Genomic DNA, 21,464 nt, shown 5'->3' with positions numbered 1-21,464 from the left:
CTGTGGTGAATCAAAATATTGTGGCTTTATTTTCTGTCTTTGTTAAATGAGGTCATTCAGGAAGAGTAATACATGGAGAGTAGTCAGTCTGTATCAGTTGTTCATCTGGTTGAAGTTGAATCTTCATCCTGTGCTCAGATAGCATCCTCTGTATGTATATAGATTATTTTGTGCTCTTTATTGACTCTGCATTTATATTGTACAGTATTTTTATGTTTTGGGATGTTATTAATAATTTTATTTTTAAAATAAAATTGCAATTCCATTTAATGTCAGCTACTCTCTGTGTTTAGAGAGAACTTTTGTCTTATGGAACTCTTCTTTAGACTAATATTCTCATATCAGTTGTCAAAAGAATTAATATTAGACTGTATTGCTTTGCAGTTTCACCCTTTCAGAAATCATCAAACCTGTGGATAAACAAGCAAAGGTCTTTAGAGTCATGGTTGAAGAAATGTGTTAATCTGACTGTCTAGTCACATCATCTCTGTGAATCGAGGACAGTACAATGTGGGTCCACCTCTGTAACAGCGTCCCTGTCTCTGTTCGTCTGGACACAGACTAGAGTTTGAGGGACAAGTTGCTTTTGCTATAAACTTGAGCGATTTTGTATTTATTGGTTACAGCAGCTTTTTATTTAATGTAGGTTTTATTGGGTTCGTGTTGAAGGAGGGTTCATTAATATTGTTGTGATGAAACTGCATGACGTATAGTTTAGATTTTGTGTCTCTTGACTCTGTTCTTTAGATTCCATTGAATCAAAAGCTCTAACGCCACTTGTACCCAGAGTTATGAGGCTATAGAGAGGGGTTGATTTATATGAAATACACACCTGCTTCTCATGGTGTGTAACTGTTGGATTCCTGTGTTTGTCTACATTGTGTCTGAAGCTGACCAATGGACAGCAACCAAGAAAATGCCCTCAGAGCCCAGAGGGTTCAGTTCTTCTCTGTGCTGAGCCTTTGTGTTTATGGCTTCAGCACTCAGCCTAGTGTTCCACAAAGTATCCGGACAGGTTTAGTCTAAATAATGACACACCGTTCACGTTCACTGGCCTGCTTTTAGTTTAACTGTAAGTTCACTAAAATATCCTTTCTGATCTTGAACCAGTTTAGTGAAGAACAATGTCTGATGAAACATGGGTCACAGTGGAACACAGGTTTTCTGTAAAATGTGATGTTTAATCATCATCATATTCCCACAGTAACGTCATTTTCTGAACCTACTGCAGTCTGACACACATTCCTCAAAAGTGAAGCTTTTAAAGTGTCAGAAGTCAATCAAATGTGGTAAATAATTACTGAAAAGTTTCTTCTCACTAAGCATTTTTCACTGGTTGTGGGTTATTGTTGTGGCTGTGATCATAATTTGAAATAGATTGAATTTAAATTTAAAAAATTAAATCACAACAACATTCTATGATAATCATGATTAATCCTGAGGATTCCCTTGTTTTTTAGAAGGGTGATATAAGAAATAAATTAACAAATGAATGTGTAGAATTGTATGCCTGAAAAACTGGTTATTTTAAAATAACATTTCAGAATAGTTTTTATGAAACTTGAATTTGAATCTCTCAATTTGGTGAGTAATAGTTTCAGGGAGAAAAGCTTTACACAAGACACACATTTTACTTGAGAATATTGTGGCACACAGCTCACAGCTCAGACAATAAAACCCACATATTCCAGCTTCAACAACTTTATAAAAGATAAATGTGTGGATCAAGCCAGGCATGAGGGGAAAAAATGTGTGTGTGTGTGAGTGAGAGAGAGAGAGAGAGAGAGAGAGAGAGAGAGAGTAATAGAGGGTTAGAGTGTTGCAACATGTGTATAAAAGAGTGGAAATGAAGCGGCTTCAGTGTTTAAAAACTCCAGCAGCACTGCTGTGACTGATCCACTTATACAGGTGCAACACTATCACACCACCACAACATCTATCTGACTTAAGTGCTGACAATGGCCTATGACCCATATAATACCCCCTGATCTGTGGTGGTCCTGATCACTGAAGAACAGTGGGAAAAATTTCTAGCAAAATATGCAGATGAACTTCAGACTGTAATTGTAGAACTGTAAGATTCTAGTGTGTATCAGCTGCAACCAGCAGTGGTCTCTAGGTGGAGAGCAGGAGAGCAGACACTGAGCTTTAGAAGCTCCCTTCCTGAAGACTTTGGGCCAATCAGTGTCCTATTGGGCTCTGTATTTAAAAAGAAAATTTGAAAAAATATTATAAGATGTCTAAAAAAATGCCCTCTTGCAGTAAAAGGGGACATAAATGTTAGGTTGTTTATTCATTTTGAAAATGCCAGGCAGTTCTTAGAGCTTGCTGTATATGAACTCTCCTTTTGTTTCCTGCATTTTTGCTCTTTGACGTGTAAAGAATAAGACCCCATATTCATGGCGACATAAGCCCCTTTCACACAAACACGGTAACCCAGGAATATTTCAGATTTCACCCGGAAGAGCAGTATGTGTGAACACAAGTGTCAGTAAAATGTGTACTGGACTTTATCTGAACTTTGTCCTCACTCTTAAAAATGATGGTTCTACAAGGGTTCTATATTTATTCATTTTTTTTATTGTTTTATCATTTATTTAGTGCCATTCTAGGCGCCCAAGGACACTTTACAGTCAACACTGCAGAGATCAGTATTCCATTTAACATTGTCCACACACACACAGGTGACAAGCAGCAGCCAAATGTACACAGCATACTCACAACCAGGAATGACCTGGAGGACTGCATCTGACACTAGGGACTCACCCAGGACAGAGCACCAGTCTGTATCTGAGCATACACACACTCACTCACACACATACAGACATTTATTCACATACACACTCATTCACTCACACACCAGGACAGTTATTAGAGAAGCTAGTTCAATTCACTCAAGACACAGGGGGAGCATGGAAACACCACCTAGAAAGAGCTCGAACCCAAGACCCCAGCGCTGAGAGGAGGACACACTAACCACAAAGACACCGTGCCGCCTCTAGATAGAACCCTCAACATTTGAAGGGTTCTTTGCATCATGAAGGAGTTCTTCAGGTTGCTGGAGAATGTGCTGTAACTGGTTCTAAAGAGCACCTTTTAGAGAAGGGTTCTATATGGCACCAATAATGGTTCTTTTATTGTAACAAGTTTGACATCGAAACAAGAAAAGAACCATTTTGGTGCCATGTAGAGCCCTTTTCTAAAAAGTACTTTTTAAAAACCCCTTCACAATGTAAAAAACCCTTTAATCATGCAAAAGGTCCTTCAAGTGTTTAGGGTTCTATATAGAACCATTTCCTTTAATAAAGAACCTTGTAGAACCAAAACTTGACATCGTAACAAGAGAAAAATCCTTTTGGTGCCATAAAGAACCCCTCTCTAAAAAGTACTATATAGAACCATATACACATTCTGGATCAATCTGAGGAACCCCTTTAATCATGTAAAAGGTTCTTCAAGTTTAGGGTTCTATAAAGAACCATTTCATTTAATAAAGTACCTCGTAGAACCATAATCAGAGTGATGTGTGAAGAGAGCTGTTAATGTGCAGTAAGCAGCTGAACCTGGGCTTTCTTTTACATGGATTTCACAAAAAGCTGGGGGTTCGCATTCCCTCCCTGAAAAAAAAGCGGTGAATTTCCAGAGACATTATTAACTACAGTGTAAGCATGACTCATGTTGCTGTTATTTAACACAAATTAATTTCATTAAAGCTTTTTAAACTTTACGGAATGAGAACATGAAAACATTAGATTTTCAGTTATTAATAAAGTCCTTAATTAAGTAGTAAATTATTGGAGGTCAGATGGTGTACCACCTCTTACTGCTCCACGTACCACCAGTGATACTCCTCTCACAGTTAGAGAACTACTGTCATAAAACAATAGCATTCTTTGGGGTTATGGCTCTCTCACCTCTTTAAACCACTCCTTACACCATGTCGGATCACGACCTGAACTTTTGGTTTGGTTTTACACAGATTTACCCAATAAAACAAGTCAGAAACCCCCTCTACAGTGTCCGACACAACGTTTACTTTCACTCACATTCTACGTGTCTGTGTTACAGTGTGGTCTTATATGATACTGAACAAAAATACACTGACATTATATCATTCTGGTTTGTTACTGTATCGATTGGAGTAAAGTCTCTGTGTTGTGTGTTTGTAAAGTCTTTATGGAGGTACAATGTGTGGACATTAAACACTGCTGTTTATTCAGAGACATGTCCTTGTCTTAGAGAAATTATGCCGGCTTTATTATAGAACGGGTTTCTAATTAGTTTGTTCTTAATGTTGTCTAAAGTCTAAGTAAATGTAACAATTTAATTCTAGTTTATTCCCTAAAAAAGACCAAGCAATCATTTTACAACATTGTTGTTCTGTGGAATGAGCCTCAGTAGCTGGAGAATGGTGTTATTATAAACAATACATTTGAGAGTTTTTTCTACTAAATGATACTAAAGCCCCTGTTCTTCTTTAAACTCTAACCATAGCCCTAATGTTTAAGTGGAATAGTTCACAAAGAGTTGATGCTTAAAATATAGAGTGATTTATATTCTGTCTTCACTTGAGCCAAATTCTCTCCTCTGCTGTAAAGGATCCAGAAACCCTGCATCTGAAACTCTCTGACTCTAAATTCACAGAAAAGATGTTTTTAATGAACAGCTTCATACAGCAGCCCTCACTCTAATGAAAATATTAACTTTTACTACTCACAGAGCATCACACAGAGACGACTGAACTCCATACTGCTCCAGATGAGTCTGAGAAATGGACTGTGTTCAACAACACTTCCTCTGCTCTTAAACACAGAGAGAGAGAGAGAGAGAGAGAGAGAGAGAGAGAGAGAGAGAGAGAGAGAGAGAGAGAGAAAGAGAGAGAGAGAGACAGGAAAAGAAATCTAAAGAGCACTTTTACATCGATATATGAATAACCATTTTACACATTAGACTCACGGTCAAGTTCAATTGGATGAAGCCTCTTGTGGGAAAAAAGAAACGTAGGCCCTAACTGAAAGCAGTCCTCTATTCTTTAATAAAATAAAAGGGCAATCTTCATGTGATGAGGTCTGGTCTGGAATCAGCCTCATCCCCATAATTATTTAGACACTGTATCCCATAAAATATTTTATCCAGTGTGTAACCTGTGAGGTCACACCACGTTGTTCAGAGCTGGTGAAGAGTTGATGCTGAATTTTAGCCACAGGGCTAAGGCTATGTTCACATTTCTAGACTGAAGTGACTCAAATCTGGCTTTTTTTCCAGGACTGTGTGGACATGTCAGATCCTATCTTTTCAGATCAGATTTTCATATGTTAGATCGGATACATATCAGATGCATGAATGTAAACAGATCGCATTTCATGTGTTTAATGCAGCTGTGCAGGACTTTGGTGTAGACGCGGTTATATAAGCACTTACATCCTGCACTACACAGGGCCTAGGGACCTATTTTGGACGGAGCACACACACGTACCAATTTAAGCCATTTAAGGGTCAGACTTGTTCACACTGGTTCACATTGCAGACAGATACATGTCACTCACATTTATAATTGTGAACCATCGACAACAAGAGAACCACTAACCCTTCATTTTAAGTTTAAACTGGATTGATAAATACTTAATTTTGTTACATAAATATTGCAATAAATTTAAGTATTCAAAGAACATGCAGAAAGTACAAAGGGAACTCGTCAACTGAGCGCTGCATCCCCTTCCAAACGGCCCCTCCTTACCTTTCTGTCTATCTCTGATATGTATGTGTAAAAGTGTAAATGTGTGGTGCAATAAGAAAAGAAAGATCTACACCAAAGTAGGACAGAGAAATTAACCAATTACCCTAGATCCAAATGTAAAAAAATATATAAACTAACAATTTAAGATAAAAAGAGGATATAGCTGTATATCTCTCTTTCTCTCTCTGAGAACCCGTGTCCTTTGGAGAGTGCTTCTCTGCTGTGCCTCATTTACAGAATGTGTAGCTAATAGTCCACTAATGGGCTGCAAGAAGGAGGGGTAGTCCTCAGGATCCCAAAACGTCAGCCTTTCTAGTGTTAAATGTCAAATTTGTTCACATTGCACACAGATACATGTCACTCACATTTATGATTGTGAACCATCAAGATAGACAAATCCAATCTAAGCAAATCAGTTAGAATTTATTAAAGAGGCTTTTAACCCTTCAGTGTCAGTTTAAACTGGATTGGTAAATGCTTCATTTTGTTGCATGAAAAAGAAATATATTTAAGTATAGAACATGCAGAAAGTACACTGAGGTCTTATCTGATTAGTGCTGCATCCCCTCCCAAACAGACCCCTCCTTAGTGGCCTCAAGGTGTCCATGACATCACACTTCAGCTGAATGTCTTTCATGTCTCTGGTTCGTCTGAGAAGTCTTGCAGTTGTTGTTTGTTGAGTTTAGTCTCATAATGTGTTTAGGTTTTCATCATTTAGTTTTTCTTTTTCTATTTTTTGTGGAAGGACAGTGGTTATTTGTTTGTCTAAAGTTCTGAATTGCCTTTATCACTGAAGAGCATAAGAAGAGTACACAGAGAGTGGTAATGCCTCCTACTCACTTTCACCCCAAGTCTGCTGTAATAAGATTATCACAGTCTTTTTTACATATTTAACTTCTCATTCAACTTCAGGAGGGTTCTCATCACATCAGCCCCAGTCACAGACACTGCTTCATCACCTGGAGAGGTGTGAGCCCATTGCCTCTGTGACAGGTGTCTCATAACAAGAGAATAGAACTTGATTAAATCATTTGGAAAGACAGAGTCATTGACGTGTATAAGATTACTTTTTGTATTCTGTGACAGTTTGGATCAGTGTTTCTGAATTTTCATGTCATTTTAATGCCTAGGCAGCCTCCATTTTCATCATTTCAACAGTGAGTTTGTTCTTTGTTTCCAAGTGCCATGTGCTCACCAGATCTAAAAGAGGCATTATGCACTTTGAGCAAGAAATATACTTTAGAACTCATCCAGCACCTGTGACTGTGTGGTAAGTTTCAGTGGCCACTATATCATCTACCCACTTGTTGATGAATGACAGATAACGCACCTTTCTTTAAGTGTGTGTAATACTCACATACAGCAGCACCTTAAACATGTTCCAGCCAGTGCAGCTAAAACAGACCCTGCAGGGCTCAAACTGCTCTTTCCGGCCACAATTTGATGGTTGTTGTGGCTGTTTGTTCACTTGTGCTCACTTCAGCCGTGGTTGGTATGTGAAGAACGGCGCTGCAGGATGTGACCTGACAGTTGAAGTGGATTTATAATCAAGTGTGTTCTATTGTTCTTGCTTGTGTGGAAACATGGTGCAAATCTAGGAGAATGTTCCTCAGATGTTTGAGTCTGAAATCAAGAACAACAGTGAAGCTCTCAGGGGGATTGTTCTGTAGTGAACTGACTGCATCATTGCTCCCCAGACGCAGTGTTTCACAATCTCACACAATGTTGTAAAAGCCAGTTATGAAAATGGCAGAGTTGTAGATATGGGGTAAATAATGAGGATAGCACTTTATATGTTGATTATTTTACTGCTGTAGAGCAATGAAAACATTTATGAACCAACATTAATGAACCATATTTTACATAGATGTGCAGTCCCCCATGAAAAAACATTCTCACATTCCAGTGTTTTATTGGGTTTTAATGCACTACACATAGATTCAGTTTTACTAATGTGTGTCTGATCCACTCATAGCAGTTAAAAATACTATCACACCACTAGAACATCAGTGACACTGCAGTGCTGAAAATGATCCAACACCCAAATTATACCTGCTCTGAGCTGAGGACCAGCACTACACCTCAACTCAACTCTGATTGTGTACAAAACATTATTAGAATGCACACACACTGCATGTGTTTTACATCTCTCTCATTGGTTTTCAGTTCCTCATTTTTTGAGGTTGTCATTGCCATTATACCAGTAGAACAGAAGTTACAAACACATATCTAACCATTCTCTGTTCTCAGAACTGAGAAGCTGTACTGTGGGTGTGAGACTGGTTGGTGTATGCAACAGTTCTTATATATTTCCATACACTCACATACTGGATATGGCTAATTTACTTTAATAGACCATTAATGAGTTCAGTGCAAATAAATCATTACAAACACATAAATATCTGTGCAAGAAATATATACTTTTAAGTTGCATTAATAATTATTCATGTGAAATAAAAATTAATGGGTGATTATTCACCACTGTCTGAGCTCTGAGTGAGATAACTGCTTCAGACAAAGTAAAGGAGTTTATAAAGAGTATCATTTATTCTTGTAACTCGTTTCCAACAGCATATTATTGACTAGTATTGACTAGTACCGGTGTATGTGCCAGTTATTTGGGCTCCAGGTGTTTCAGCTCCTCAGTAAAGCCGTGAAATGTTCAGTGCACCATTTGCTTTTATCAGTTTGGGGACAACTTGGTCAGTTAAGACATTCTGGACACAGCTGTTTTTTACTGACCTCAGATCTGCTGAGGTCTTTTTGTAACCTGCACCATATTTCAGACTAAGCCATGAGATTTTAGGCCACATATCCACACATAATCACACATACTCTGTCTTCTTTTTCAAATGTATTTCTACTTTCTGGTTGTGTAAATAAATAATGTAATAGTTTTGAACAATGGTTAAGCAGAATCTCTCCATGAATTTTGTAAATACTGTATCACCAGTTTAAAATAAATTTATTATTTTACACTGTTCATTAATTACAATAGGATCTGAAGTGAAAGACTCTTATGGGTCTAAGAGTCCTTATCGTCCTCATTACATTATCATATGTCCAGTCAAAATGTCATAATTGCTTGTTTAGGACTAATATTTGTCTAATAATTTGTTATTGTTGATCTATACTAAATTATCTTTTTAGATTTGTATGTAATTCATCTGTGATGTGTTGAGGGAGAATGAAATGTACACGGTGCTAACATTAGTTATATCTGAAAGCAGAGCTGTAGTTCCCAGTGTTTCAGCACTGACCTGAGCACCGCTGCAAAACAACCCCCTGTAGGAGGGACTGTGACTCCATTGGCCGCAGTACTGAACGATGGACAGATAACTCTGGCTGAGGATTGGCCACATATAAAGGTGATGACCAATTAAAAGCCATTCTCTGTTTAGGAGCCGTGGAGAGTCTGCCCCTCGCTCAGGCTGAGAGAGTGCTGCATGTTTCTGTCTCAAAGCATCGCAATAATACTGTGACCTCAAAAATACGGATTAAAACGCACCCCATATCGGTTCAAAATGCAAAAAAACTGTTAGTGCCCAAGTAATCCACGTTTTTTGGCAACAATAGGAGAGGTGAGACACTGCACCTTGAGGATTCAGAGGCAGGAGTTGGCACAGCGAATGAGGCCAAGGGACACTTGGGCTGGTAAAACAAAATGGTCCATCTCACTGGTTATAAGGCCTGAGAGAAGAAAGAAATTGTGAGATATGTGTGAAATATTGTGTGAGAAATTCTGGTCTGATACATATTCTAATCTACTGAGGTCACATATATTCCATTCTTAATTTAAATAGAGGAAGTGCTGTGTTTACAGGACCAACATTAGCTACTTGGTGCCAGAGTCAAAAACACAGTGTAAAGTGTATCACCAGATACCAGATAAGATCAAGGTTAAACTTGTGCTATTTTTATAGTTAACAGAAGTGTTGAGAGAGATATTTTGAAGCAGTAGCTTAAGCTACTCTTGATTAAAAATAGTCAAGCTGCAGCCGAGCTAATGATCTACACTACAAGCTAAAGCAAATTTAACCTTCTTTGGTCAACACTGGAGAACACACACACAAAAAAAGAACAAATTACATCTCTATCTAATAATACATTTTGTATTTGGACTAATTTGGCATTGTGAAGTTGAAAGATATGTATATTAATACTTGTTTTGCCTCATTTCCACAATTACAAACAAATTGTCTTTCTAGATTAGACTTCTTCAGATACTTACAGAATTAGAAGCTACATTTGTGAGAATATACATCTCTATCAGTCTCTTTCTTCTGAGGATCCAGTTCTACAAATTTTGTCTGGTGCCCAGAGGCAAGAAAATTAATCTCAACTTTAATCTCAACTAAACTCAACCTGGAGGTTGAGGGTTCGATTCCCGCTCCGGGTGACTATCTGTGAGGAGTTGGTGTGTTCTCCCCGTGTCTGCGTGGGTTTCCTCCGGGTGCTCCGGTTTCCTCCCACAGTACAAAAACACACGTGGATTGGTGACTCAAAATTGTCCATGTGTGTGTGTGTCTGTGTTGCCCTGTGAAGGACTGGCGTCCCCTCCAGGGTGTATTCCTGCCTTGCGCCCAATGATTCCAGGTAGGCTCTGGACCCCCCGCAACCCTAAATTGGATAAGCGGTTACAGATAATGGATGGATGTTTGTTTGTGGAAGCAGAAAACTACATCAAGGAAAAAGGCATCATTTTTAACACCCATCCTATCAACCCCTTACTCCCCCCGTACTTACAGGTTCTGAACAGCTGTTACAATAATAAAGGTCTAAATCACATTATGTAGCACAGCTTTGTCATTCAGAATAAACACAACCCACACCATTTATTATTAAAGTACTTATTTCATCTTTATTTCACTGTAGGTGTTGGTTTCTCTGTTCAAAGATCACAAATGCTTTTAAATGTTTATCGTAACAGAACAAAACCATGTATCTCCATTTTTGATGTTTCTCAAGTTTTCTCTGACTCTGGAAACACCAACTGCACTTTTATTCTGGGACAGTTTTCTTCACAAAAGTAACCAAAAACACTTCTTAAAAATACAATATATAATTTTTTCTTTCTCCTTTAAAAAAAATTTTTTTTCTCTGTGTTTCCATCTGAGAGCAACAACATATTTAAAAACACAATTCTGAACGAGTTATTTGTAAAAAAGCAAACAGAAGTCATCACATAACTCTGACTCTAATTTTGACAGACATCACTGTGATGGTACACTGTGTCTCCAGTAAAGACTGTGCTCTGAGACTCCACTCTCAGTCTGGGTTTTACTGCTGATATGAAATGATGAAGTCAGCACAGCGGCTTTTATTTTCACAACATTCACAGAGTTCAGTTCAAATGCATGTTTTTTAGCTTGTTTAAAGTTCAAGGGTAAAGAGACAGAGTTTACACACACTCACAATCATCACACACTCCTTAACACACTTTTACCAGCACTGTCTTTACCATTTTGAGTTTTCAGTTTAATATTTTAGTTTGCAAAGTAAGACACAGTGTCACGGTTGATGAGAGGATGGAGGTGGACGTAGACACAAAGAATCTTTTATTTAAAAGACAAAAGCACAAACAGAAAAACAAACACGTGTAGGGAAGCAAAAGTACAAACAAACAGAAAGAAATCAACTGAACAGAACTAAGACAGGAACAAAGAGGAAACGACTGTGAACTGGTGGTCACATGTAAAACACACGCTGGCGCTGCAGAACCAGAAATCCATAGGGAGGAGTTGGACATGATCTAGCTCCTCCGTCATTGTGTTTTCACTGGATTAGACTAAAACTGGCTCCTCCCAGTACAACCTAACCCTTACCTTAACCCTAGCATCACATGAAGGAGTTGGATGTGGAGTGTTTCTGCAGTGAGGAATACTAGAGGGTAAAAGGGCAGGACCACAAAGAGACACAGGTGGAGAAACTGATTACAAGGTGGGGCTAAGGCAGGGCCAAGGTGGAGACAAGGGAGGAGACATGAACCAAAACAAACACAGAAACAGTCATCACAAACCAGAGCAGGAGAGAGGGCAAGAGAGTGACACACAGCCTGGGTGTAGAAACATGAGCAAAGTTACTGTGTTGTGTCTGAAAAGGTAAATAACCCCCATTTTCTCAGACAGCAAATACTGAAATAACTAGTGTACCATTAATCTCACACCTGTGTTCTACCAACGCAGTTACAGTATGGAGCACTAATGATAACATTTGTACATTATCTAAGTTAAGGGAGCTGTATAAGAACAATAATATAAACACTTACAGGTATCTGAACGCACACAATGAGGGAAAAAGTCCATCCACCAACATAGGTCCACTCCTTCTCTTGTTCAGAACTGTAACACTACTGAGCCCTCTCAATGCTAGCATCCCTAGACTCGCGCTCTGATTGGCTAAACAAGTGGAGCCATTAGGGGTTCATGCACTGACTGTTACTCACTGGCAGCAAAGTCTTAGGACAGTCCAAACCTTCAGCCCTTTGTTACACTACAGTTTTCATGTTAATTCTGGATGTTATGTTTAATTTTACCCCAAACATGTTCAGCTCATGTTGTATTAGAGAAGAGGCTGCTGTGCTGCTTCTGTGGGTACTACTCAGGACTTATTTTTAGGAATATTTGTCTAGAAAGATAATGCTCTGAAGCTCTTGCTGCATGTTCTCTCTAATAGTTCAGATGGAGTTGTGCCTGTTGGTGTAGATGTGATGGCCCTGTAGCATAATAAACATGTAGTGGGTCATTCAGTCGACTGCACACACTGAGAGAGATAGAGGGGGCTAGACCCTCAAAATCAAACCCAAATGCAATTGTTTGAATACACCACTCTTCAAATTTATTTCCTAATGATACAACACTCTTGAGAAAAACTCTCACTGCGGTGCTACCCTTTTTAGATTGTGGTGCTAGATTTTTAGATCGCGTTGATTTCATAAGTTCTGTTTTGCTTCACCAACCAAACTTATTTTCACTTTTATTTGTCTGTCCTGAATTTGCCTCTATAATGTCCCTCTTGTGCACTGACCTGAAGTTCCTTCTCCAGGTTCTGAATTCACTGGTGATTTGTGCTCTTTCTCGGATGATGCTACAGTAAAGTTTACAACACAAACTTCTTGAATAAAATATTATATACTTTATAAATGTTTAAGTTGTTAAATATGTTTCTGCCTTAATATATATATATATAATATTCTTTGAGAGTGTTGTTGTTTTGTTTCTCATAAAGCAATGGTTTTTGCCTGCTTTTATCTTTTTTACTTTTACTTGAAAATGACATGCTTTACACAAAAGTATTCTAAAATAATTACTAAATATTATAGAGAGAATACAAATAACTAAACCAACAATAAATGTTTTAAATAGAATTATACATTTAAGAAAACATATAGGATTTATGGGATATATGCATTTTGAAAGAAATAAAAATGAGGTGAATTTATTATAACAATAATATAATATCATGTGTTTTAATAGGCTATAGGTGAAAACAGCAGGTGCTCACAGCGGCTCTCTGCGCTTGTATCAGTAGGTCACGGAGGCACAGTGTTTCAGGACTCCAATGATGTGAAGAACGGCCACATTGATTCTCTGCAGCTGAATGGTTTCTTTTGTTGTTTTCTTCACTTGTACGTACTGTAATTCTTGCTTTGTTTCTCTCTATTTATGCCTCTGGATTTAGTCTTTCTGGGCTCTGGAGTATTTCTACATATTTATACATAGCCCATGTTGTTGTTGTTGTTTTTTAACACAAACAAATTTCATTAAAGCGTAATTATGAAAACTGTGAAACTTTACAAAACTTTAGATTTTAGATTGTTGTCAATAAATTCTTTAGTTAAGTAGTGAATTATTCAAGGTCATTTGCCGTACCACCTCTTGTTGCTTAACGTACCACCAGTGATACTTAGACCACAGTTTGAGAATGACTGTCATAAAATATACCTCTTTAAACCACTTCTAACACCATGTCAGAACACGACCTGAACTCTCGGTTTGGTTTTACACAGATTCACCCATTAATACAAGTCACAATCTTCCTCCTCAGCAGGGAGATGTATTGAAAAGTAAAAGGCAGTGTGTACATTAGAGAAATCACTACAAACATCTGTCAGCACAGTGGACGATCAGTAAAAAAAATAAAGTGGCAAAGCAACGTTTTAATATCTGTAACGTAAATACTGAATCATACACTCAGATTACACAGCCTCAACACCACAGACTTTATATTAAACATTTCTATCTGCAGAGCTGATATACTCTGAAACAATACACTTGCAAGAAACAAAAAGTCAGCTCTAAATTTTTTCTACTAAATGTTACTACATGCCCCTCAATGCTTATTTTAACTCACCCTTTGTGTAAATAAATTTACTCTAAAACAATGAGGTAAATTCCCACTTAAAATTAGACAGACTTTTTCACAAGGAGTTGCTGCTTTAAATATAGTGTGATTTAAAGTGAAACAGAAACATGTTGCTTGTTTTAAAAAAGATTCTGTCTTCACTTGAGCCAAATTCTCTGTTCTGGATCCTGAATCCCTGGATGTGATACTCACTTGACTCTAAATTCACAGAAAATGTGGTACCTAATGAATAGGTTCACATAGCAGCACTCACTCTAATGACAATATGAACAGAAATTTTACTACTCACAGAGCATCACATAGAGACCACTGAACTCCATACTGCTCCAGATGCATATGAGATACGCACTGTGTTCAACACCACTTCCTCTGCTCAGAGAGAGAGAGAGAGAAAGAGAGGAAATAAATGCATGATTGCTAATTGTTGCTAGGGCAATCTTCATGGGATGAGGTCTGGTCTGGAATCAGCCTCGTCCCCAAAATTATTTAGACACTGCATCGCATAAAATATTGTATTAAATGTGTAACCTGACCTCACCTAATCACCACATTGTTCAGAGCTGGTGAAGAGTGGATGCTGAATATTAGCTACAGGGTTAACTCTATGTTCACATTACTAGACTGAAGTGACTCAAATCTGACTTTTCTCAGTTTTCCAAGGCGTATTGTTATTGATTTCTTCAAGGAATGTCACAGGCCTGCAGTGGACCTTGGGTAATTCCCTTCACCAAAATGTTGTCTGCTGCAGACTTATGGGAAGGGCGCATAAAGTGTGCACAAGGCTGTGTGTGGACATGTCAAATCCCATCTTTTCAAATCAGATTTGCATATGTTAGATCAGATACATATAAGAGTCATGTATGTAAACAGTAGTGCAGCCCACAGCTGCATGCAGGCTGCGTCTCAAACGGCTCCATGCCTCCTCCCTAGTGCACTGAGTGAGTGATGAATCTAGGGCTGCTGAACCAAACTGACCGTTAGAAAATGAGCAGTGCAGGGGAAATAGCTGATTATAAATGTATTTGTGTTAGACATACTGCACAGTACTTTGGTGTAGACACTGTTATATAAGCACTTACATCCTGCACTACACAGGGCTTAGGGACCCATTTTGGACGGAGCACACACACGTACCAATTTAAGCCATTTAATGGTCAAATTTGTTCACATTGCAGACAGATACAGGTCACACATATTTATGATTGTGAACCAAATCTGATCTGAGCAAGTAAAACTGTATTTATTAAAGAGCTATTAAATTAGCACAAAACATTCATTTTCTGGATTGGTAAATACATCATTTTGTTACATAAAAAATCAAATGAATTATTTATGGATTTTTATTAATAGTATTTATGTTGTTGCAGAAAGTACACTGGGAACTCAGATGGTGAGTGCTGCATCCCCTCCACAGTGGCCATGAGGTGCCCCTGATACACACTTCAGCTGAATATCCTTCATGACTCTGTGCATCTGAGAATTCTTGCAGTGAATATTTCTTACATGACAAATTACAGACAGAGCACCTCATGCATATTTTTTGGGCTTCTCCATCTCTGTGGTCTTTTGGGCATGGACATGCAATGTATATCCCATTACGCCCTGTACCCCCAGTGAAAAGGAACTTATATTAGTGTTATTTATTGTTTAAAGTTGTTGTTGCTGTTGAGTTAGTCTTGTATCATGTGCAGATTTTGTTTTAGGTGTGACAGTGGTTTATTTGTCGATCTAAAGGCCTGAATTGCCTTTATCACTAAAGAGACACAGAGAGTGGTAATGTCTCCCTTCTCACATTCTCCCCAAGTCTGCTGTAGTAAGTTTATTACATGTCTTTTCACATATTTCATTTCTTATTCATAACCTGGGGAGGTGTGAGCCCACTGCCTGTGTGAGGTCTCTCTAAACGAGATTAGAAGTTGTTTAAAGCATTTGGAAAGTTAGAGTCATTGATGCGTATGAGATCATTTTTCTTCTTGTATTCTGTGACAGTTTGGATCCTCTGCCTTATTCTCAAGGATCAGTGTTTATAAGATGTTCTTGTGTTTTTAATGCCTAGACAGCCTCCATTTTCTTCATTCCAACAGCAAGTTTGTTCTCTGTTGCACAGTCCCTCCTTCTCACCAGATCTGAAAGAAGCATCAGAGGTTTTGAACAAAGAAAGCTACTTTAGAACTCAGCCAGGGCCTGTGACTGTGTGGTAAGTTTCAGTGGCTACTACATCATCTACACACTTGTTGATTAATGACAGATAAAGCACATTTCCCCAGGTCTGTGTGATACTCACATTACCTTCAACATGTTCCAGCTAAAACAGACCTGCAGTGCTGAAACTGCTCTTTCCGGTCACACATTTAATGGTGTTTGTGGTTGTTTTTTCTCACTTTAAAGGTGGTATTTAAAGAAAGGCCCTGCAGGATGTGATCTGACAGTTGAAGTGGATTTATAATCAAGTGTGTTTTATTGTTCTTGCTTGTATGGACACGGTGTAAATCTAGGAGAATGTTCCTCAGATGTATGAGTCTGAAATCAAGAACAACAGTGAAGCTCTAAGGAGGATAGTTCTGTAGTGAACTGACTGCATCATTGCTCCCCAGACTCAGTGTTTCACAGTGTCATGTAAAAGACAGATATGAAAATGGCACAGAGTTGTAGATATGGGGTAAATAATGAGGACGGCACTTTATATGTTATTTATTGAACTGCTGCAGAGCAATGAAAGCATGTATGAACCAACATTTATTTACATAGATGTGCAGTTCCCCATAAAAAACATTCTCACATTTCAGTTTTTTATTGGGTTTTAACGTACTATATGTGTGTCATTTGTGTCATTTCTTTATTTTAAACAACATTCACAAATTAAAATTTGGTGGGTTTCCATTGGTAAGCGTCGATCTAAACAAATAACTGATTTACTGATGATACACCACAATCAGCCAAAACATTAAAAACACCTACCTGTTTATACATTACTGTCTATTTTTAACAGCTCCATTAATATAGGTGAATGTTATAGTTGTAATTTTATAGACTGTAGGCCATCTGTTGCACTGCATACTTTGTTAGCTTCCACCATAGAACTAATATAATTTCAGTGTTGGGTCAGTCTGAGCTCTGCAGTGACCCTGACGTGGTGGGGAAGTGTTTTTGTATATTGCTGTGGTGGGAGTGGATCAGACACAGCAGTTCTGCTGGAGTTTTTAAACTCATTGTCACTGTGCAGCAATATATGAACTGTCTCTGACTTTACAGTGACAAGTTTAACAAAGTAGGTGTTTCTATATGAGCGGCCAGTGAGTTTGCAGTGTTTAAAAACCTCAACAGAACTTCTGTGTCTGATCCACTCAGTTATACCTGCTCTGTGCTCAGGACCAGCACTACACCTCATCTCCCTATGTACAAAGCATTATGAGAATACACACTCACTGCATGTTTTACATCTCTCCTGTCATTGGTATTCAGTTCCTCATTTTTTCAGGATGTCATTGCATTATACTAGTAGAACAGAGACTCACACAGACAAGTCACAAACCCATATTCAACACTTCCCTGGTCTCAGAACTGAGAAGCTGTACTGTGGGTTGGAGATTGGCTGATGTATGCAATACTTATTATATTTTTACATACACTCACAAACAGGATATGGCTCATTTAGTTTCTGTGTGTGTATAATAATCAGGGATGGACTGGCCGTCTGACATACAGGGCATTTTCCTCGTGGGCCTACAGTCCTGACACTTTTTTATCAGACCAGCCCATACAACCAGTAGATCAGCCCCCCAATTGACATTGAGGCTGTCCCAGTCACATTGTTAAACACCAACCCATTTCATGTTAGTCCTGTCTGTGTAATGAATTCAGCAAAAAAAACACATCAGCATAAGAGTTTGTTTCCTGACCACTGGCTCTTGAAATACGCTGGTCTGTGGCCCATTGTTATTTTATTTACTGACACAGCGCTGTCGCAATCAAATCATGAAACATTTCATCCCTTTGGCTCTGTGCGCCGGTGTGCAGTGCTATGTAGGATGAACGTAATATCTGTTAGGATCTTCTGAAATGGAGAGAAAACACAAAGGAGGCACAGAGAACCTGTGAGAAAAAATAAACATGATCTTCCAGCAAACGCTGCCAAACGTGTCAAAATTAGAAAACTAAAGTTTACCACAGTAGGGACTTCAACATTGTGTGGAATGTACATTTTTATAGTGTTAATAAATTACACTTTTTGGAAGTATTTAATATGTCCACCCACACTGATTGTCGTTAACTCATTGGCTTAAGTTACGTGGTTTTAAAGTGTTGCACAGTTGGTATACACATTCAAGAAACCTAAAATTATTGTATTATCGAGTGTTGTGGACCAAACTGATCCAAAACGCCCGGGATGATTTTTTGTCCCAGTCCACCCCTGGTACCGGTGTATGTGCCAGTTCTATGGGCTTGAGGAGCTTCAGCTCCTGAATAAAGCCATGAAATGTTCAGTGAACTATTTGCTTTTCTCAAATTTAAAGTAGCCTACTCAGTGCCAGTTAAAGACTTTCTGCCCACTACAGACATTCTTTAATTGAGATATGGACACAACTTTTTTTTTCCACTGACATCAGATCTGCTGAGATCTTTGTGTAACCTGCACCATATTAAACCAGTGATCGACCGATATATCGATCGCTGGCCGATTAATCAGCCGATTTTTGGCATTTTTAATAAAATCGGCATCGGCCGATATATTAGTGCAAGAAGCCGATATTTACACAATGCACACAGGCAACGCTGTGGGCAGCTCCGTCATTCAGGCTGTAATGTGCCCCTTGCGCCCATTTTGCCATCTTACAGGCAGACATCATTGAACACAATTACAGAAGTACAAGCCTCCAACCTGTAGCTGCATGCCGTCTCATCAGAGAAAACAATATGAATTATTTTCTCTTCTTCAGCTCTCACTATTTGTTACTGGCTGCTCTTTGTAACCTTCACTCAATAATCTGCATCATAAATGACTGAGTTGATAGTTGTAACCTAGAAACCCAGTGTTATTTTGAGCTTGTAAAACAATACTCACACATGTAACAGAATTTGTAACTTTGAGCAACTACATACACGTAAAATTCAAATTCACAAATGTATCGGAATGCTTAAAACAACAACTACAGTAATAATAATTTAAATTCATAAATGTGGAAAAAATATTTGTAATGTATAGAAATAATTTTTAAATGTGTAGAAAAGAGAGTCCGCTGTCGCTGAATACAGTTAGAGTCATGATAGTGTCACTGTGTATTCTTTGTTCACCGTGGAGTCAGACCACAGTGAGATGTAATAATGTGTGAATGTTGCTGAGTTCAGAGCCTTCCTGCTGAGTTTGTGAACAGCGGAGAAAAGCCACGGCTCTGACCAACGAGCATGGCTTCATGCCTAACAGCACCAGAAACACATAAAAGTGTGTGGTGGTCCTGTTTTAGTTCCTTTTAATTATTTATATGATCCGTTATAATTGACCCCCGTCAAGCTCCATGGACGACACGGTTCGTGCTGAAAAAATATGGAATCAGATTTGTATGGAGAGAGATTAGTCTCAAAATATTTTACAAATGCGTAAATGTTAATCCACAAATAAAACACAAGTCACAAATATGTTTCACTGTTCACAAATGAATACATCCCAATCTGTGTCTCAGTCTGCAGTTTGTACAAATACAGTTACATTCATAAATATGTTTTGTTTTTCATAGATATATCATACTTTTATGTGAAAATAAATACATTTGTTTAAATTTACATTGCAAATATTTGTAAAGTCGAAGTCTCGAATTTAAAATGTATTTGTAAATTGTGAATCGAGTCATTCACGAGTTTTCCGTGACATGCATTTGTTCATTTCCTCTCGTGGGTTTTTGGATTTTGAGACTTTCCTTTCACATTTCACCCGATCCACATATAAATGCAGCCTGATCCACAAATGTGGCCAGCAGACGAACAAGCCACCGCTTATATGGCGACCTTTTACCTCTTCTCCAGGAGAAAATGGCAAATATGCATTTGAATAGTTCTATTATGCATTTTTCTGTAATTAAAAGACAGTTTGATCAGATTTGTTATTACTCAAAAACCGTTTAATTGTTATTTAATAATAAATCACTTTTTGGGCACATGTTGTGTACAGTGGGTGGATATTCAGTCAAGCTCCCCAACGCAGTGAAGTCGTATTTACTACTTACCCACCACCGTATATACAACCTTCCGATGAGCACCCGACCGCAGCATAACAATGTTAGTTCATGTTGTATCTCTGACTGGAAGCACCATGACGTAGAATTGGAAGCGTTTAAAAGTACCGTGTAAAGATTGAGTGATAGCAACAAATCAGTGTTCTGATTGGTTACACAAACCCCGCGATCTGATTGGTCCAGCTAAAGCTTTCCTATTGGTCCATCAATTGGCTGTCAATAATCCGCAACTGCAAAAAGGGATTCACACAAGCAGCAGAGAAGGTGAATGTGTGGATGTTTCCCATGTGTAACCTCAAAAATGTACTGATTCACACATTCACAACATTTGATTTACAAATGCAAATATTTTCTATATATTTAAAAATTATTTCTATACAATACATTTTTTTTCAAATTTGTGAATTTAAATCATTATTGTTGTTTTAAAATTGAGCATTGCAATTGTTTTACAAGCTCAAAATCTTTTTGACCATTTTTTGACTCTATACTCATATGGCACCCACCATAAAAACTGAAACACTGATACTATCACACGTTTTTGCTGACAGAGTATTTGTAAAAGGAAAAATATATATTTTTAGACAGTAGTCGACTAAACTACTGCAAGAACGTAAACGTGTGCAATATTTCCATTCCACCTTAAACAGGCGAATTTACAAAGATGATGTTTTCTTTATCAAATGTCACTCTTCTAAGTCTATGTGAACCCTAAATAGACAATATTAAATACTCATCTCAGTTCCACCTTAAACGTTGCAGCAAGACTTTAAGCAAATGACATGTTTTGAAGCGGGCTCAGGTAAATGATGAAGGTAAAGCACAGTGTGGGAAAACCATCAGCAGCTTGCATTATGTCCTAAGTTCTAATGTAGTCATTTGTTTTGTCTGAACACTTTGTATTTTATCACTTTACTTTTTAAACATGATTTTATTTTTGGCTAAAAATACCTCCTTTGTTGTGTATAATTAAAATAAAGTTAAAACCCAGCGACCCTTCATCAGGAATGCCTTAATTTATGCAGATATTTCCACAGTGAGCCAATAACTGAAGAGCAGTTCATGAGCCAGTTATTTTCTTCGTGGGCGGAGTTTGGGGTCCAGCGAGTGCACAGCTCCCTCTACTGGTCAGAGCT

The 21,464-nt window shown here is 38.1% G+C and overlaps 1 protein-coding gene across 1 annotated transcript in view; it reads right to left on the bottom strand.

The window, feature by feature from the left end:
• Positions 1-9,341: 9,341 nt before the first annotated feature.
• Positions 9,342-21,464, bottom strand: part of LOC136666288 (Fc receptor-like protein 5) — a 43,455-nt gene continuing 31,332 nt past the window's right edge. Inside the window, exon 10 of the mRNA XM_066644386.1 lies at positions 9,342-9,427. Within this exon, the coding sequence (XP_066500483.1) occupies positions 9,342-9,427 (86 nt within the window). The remainder of the gene's footprint in view (positions 9,428-21,464) is intronic.

Source organism: Hoplias malabaricus, chromosome 14, assembly GCF_029633855.1.
Source record: "Hoplias malabaricus isolate fHopMal1 chromosome 14, fHopMal1.hap1, whole genome shotgun sequence".
NCBI lineage: Eukaryota > Metazoa > Chordata > Actinopteri > Characiformes > Erythrinidae > Hoplias > Hoplias malabaricus.
Note: the sequence above shows the minus strand (reverse complement) of the source record. Positions and strands in the feature narration are given on the sequence as shown.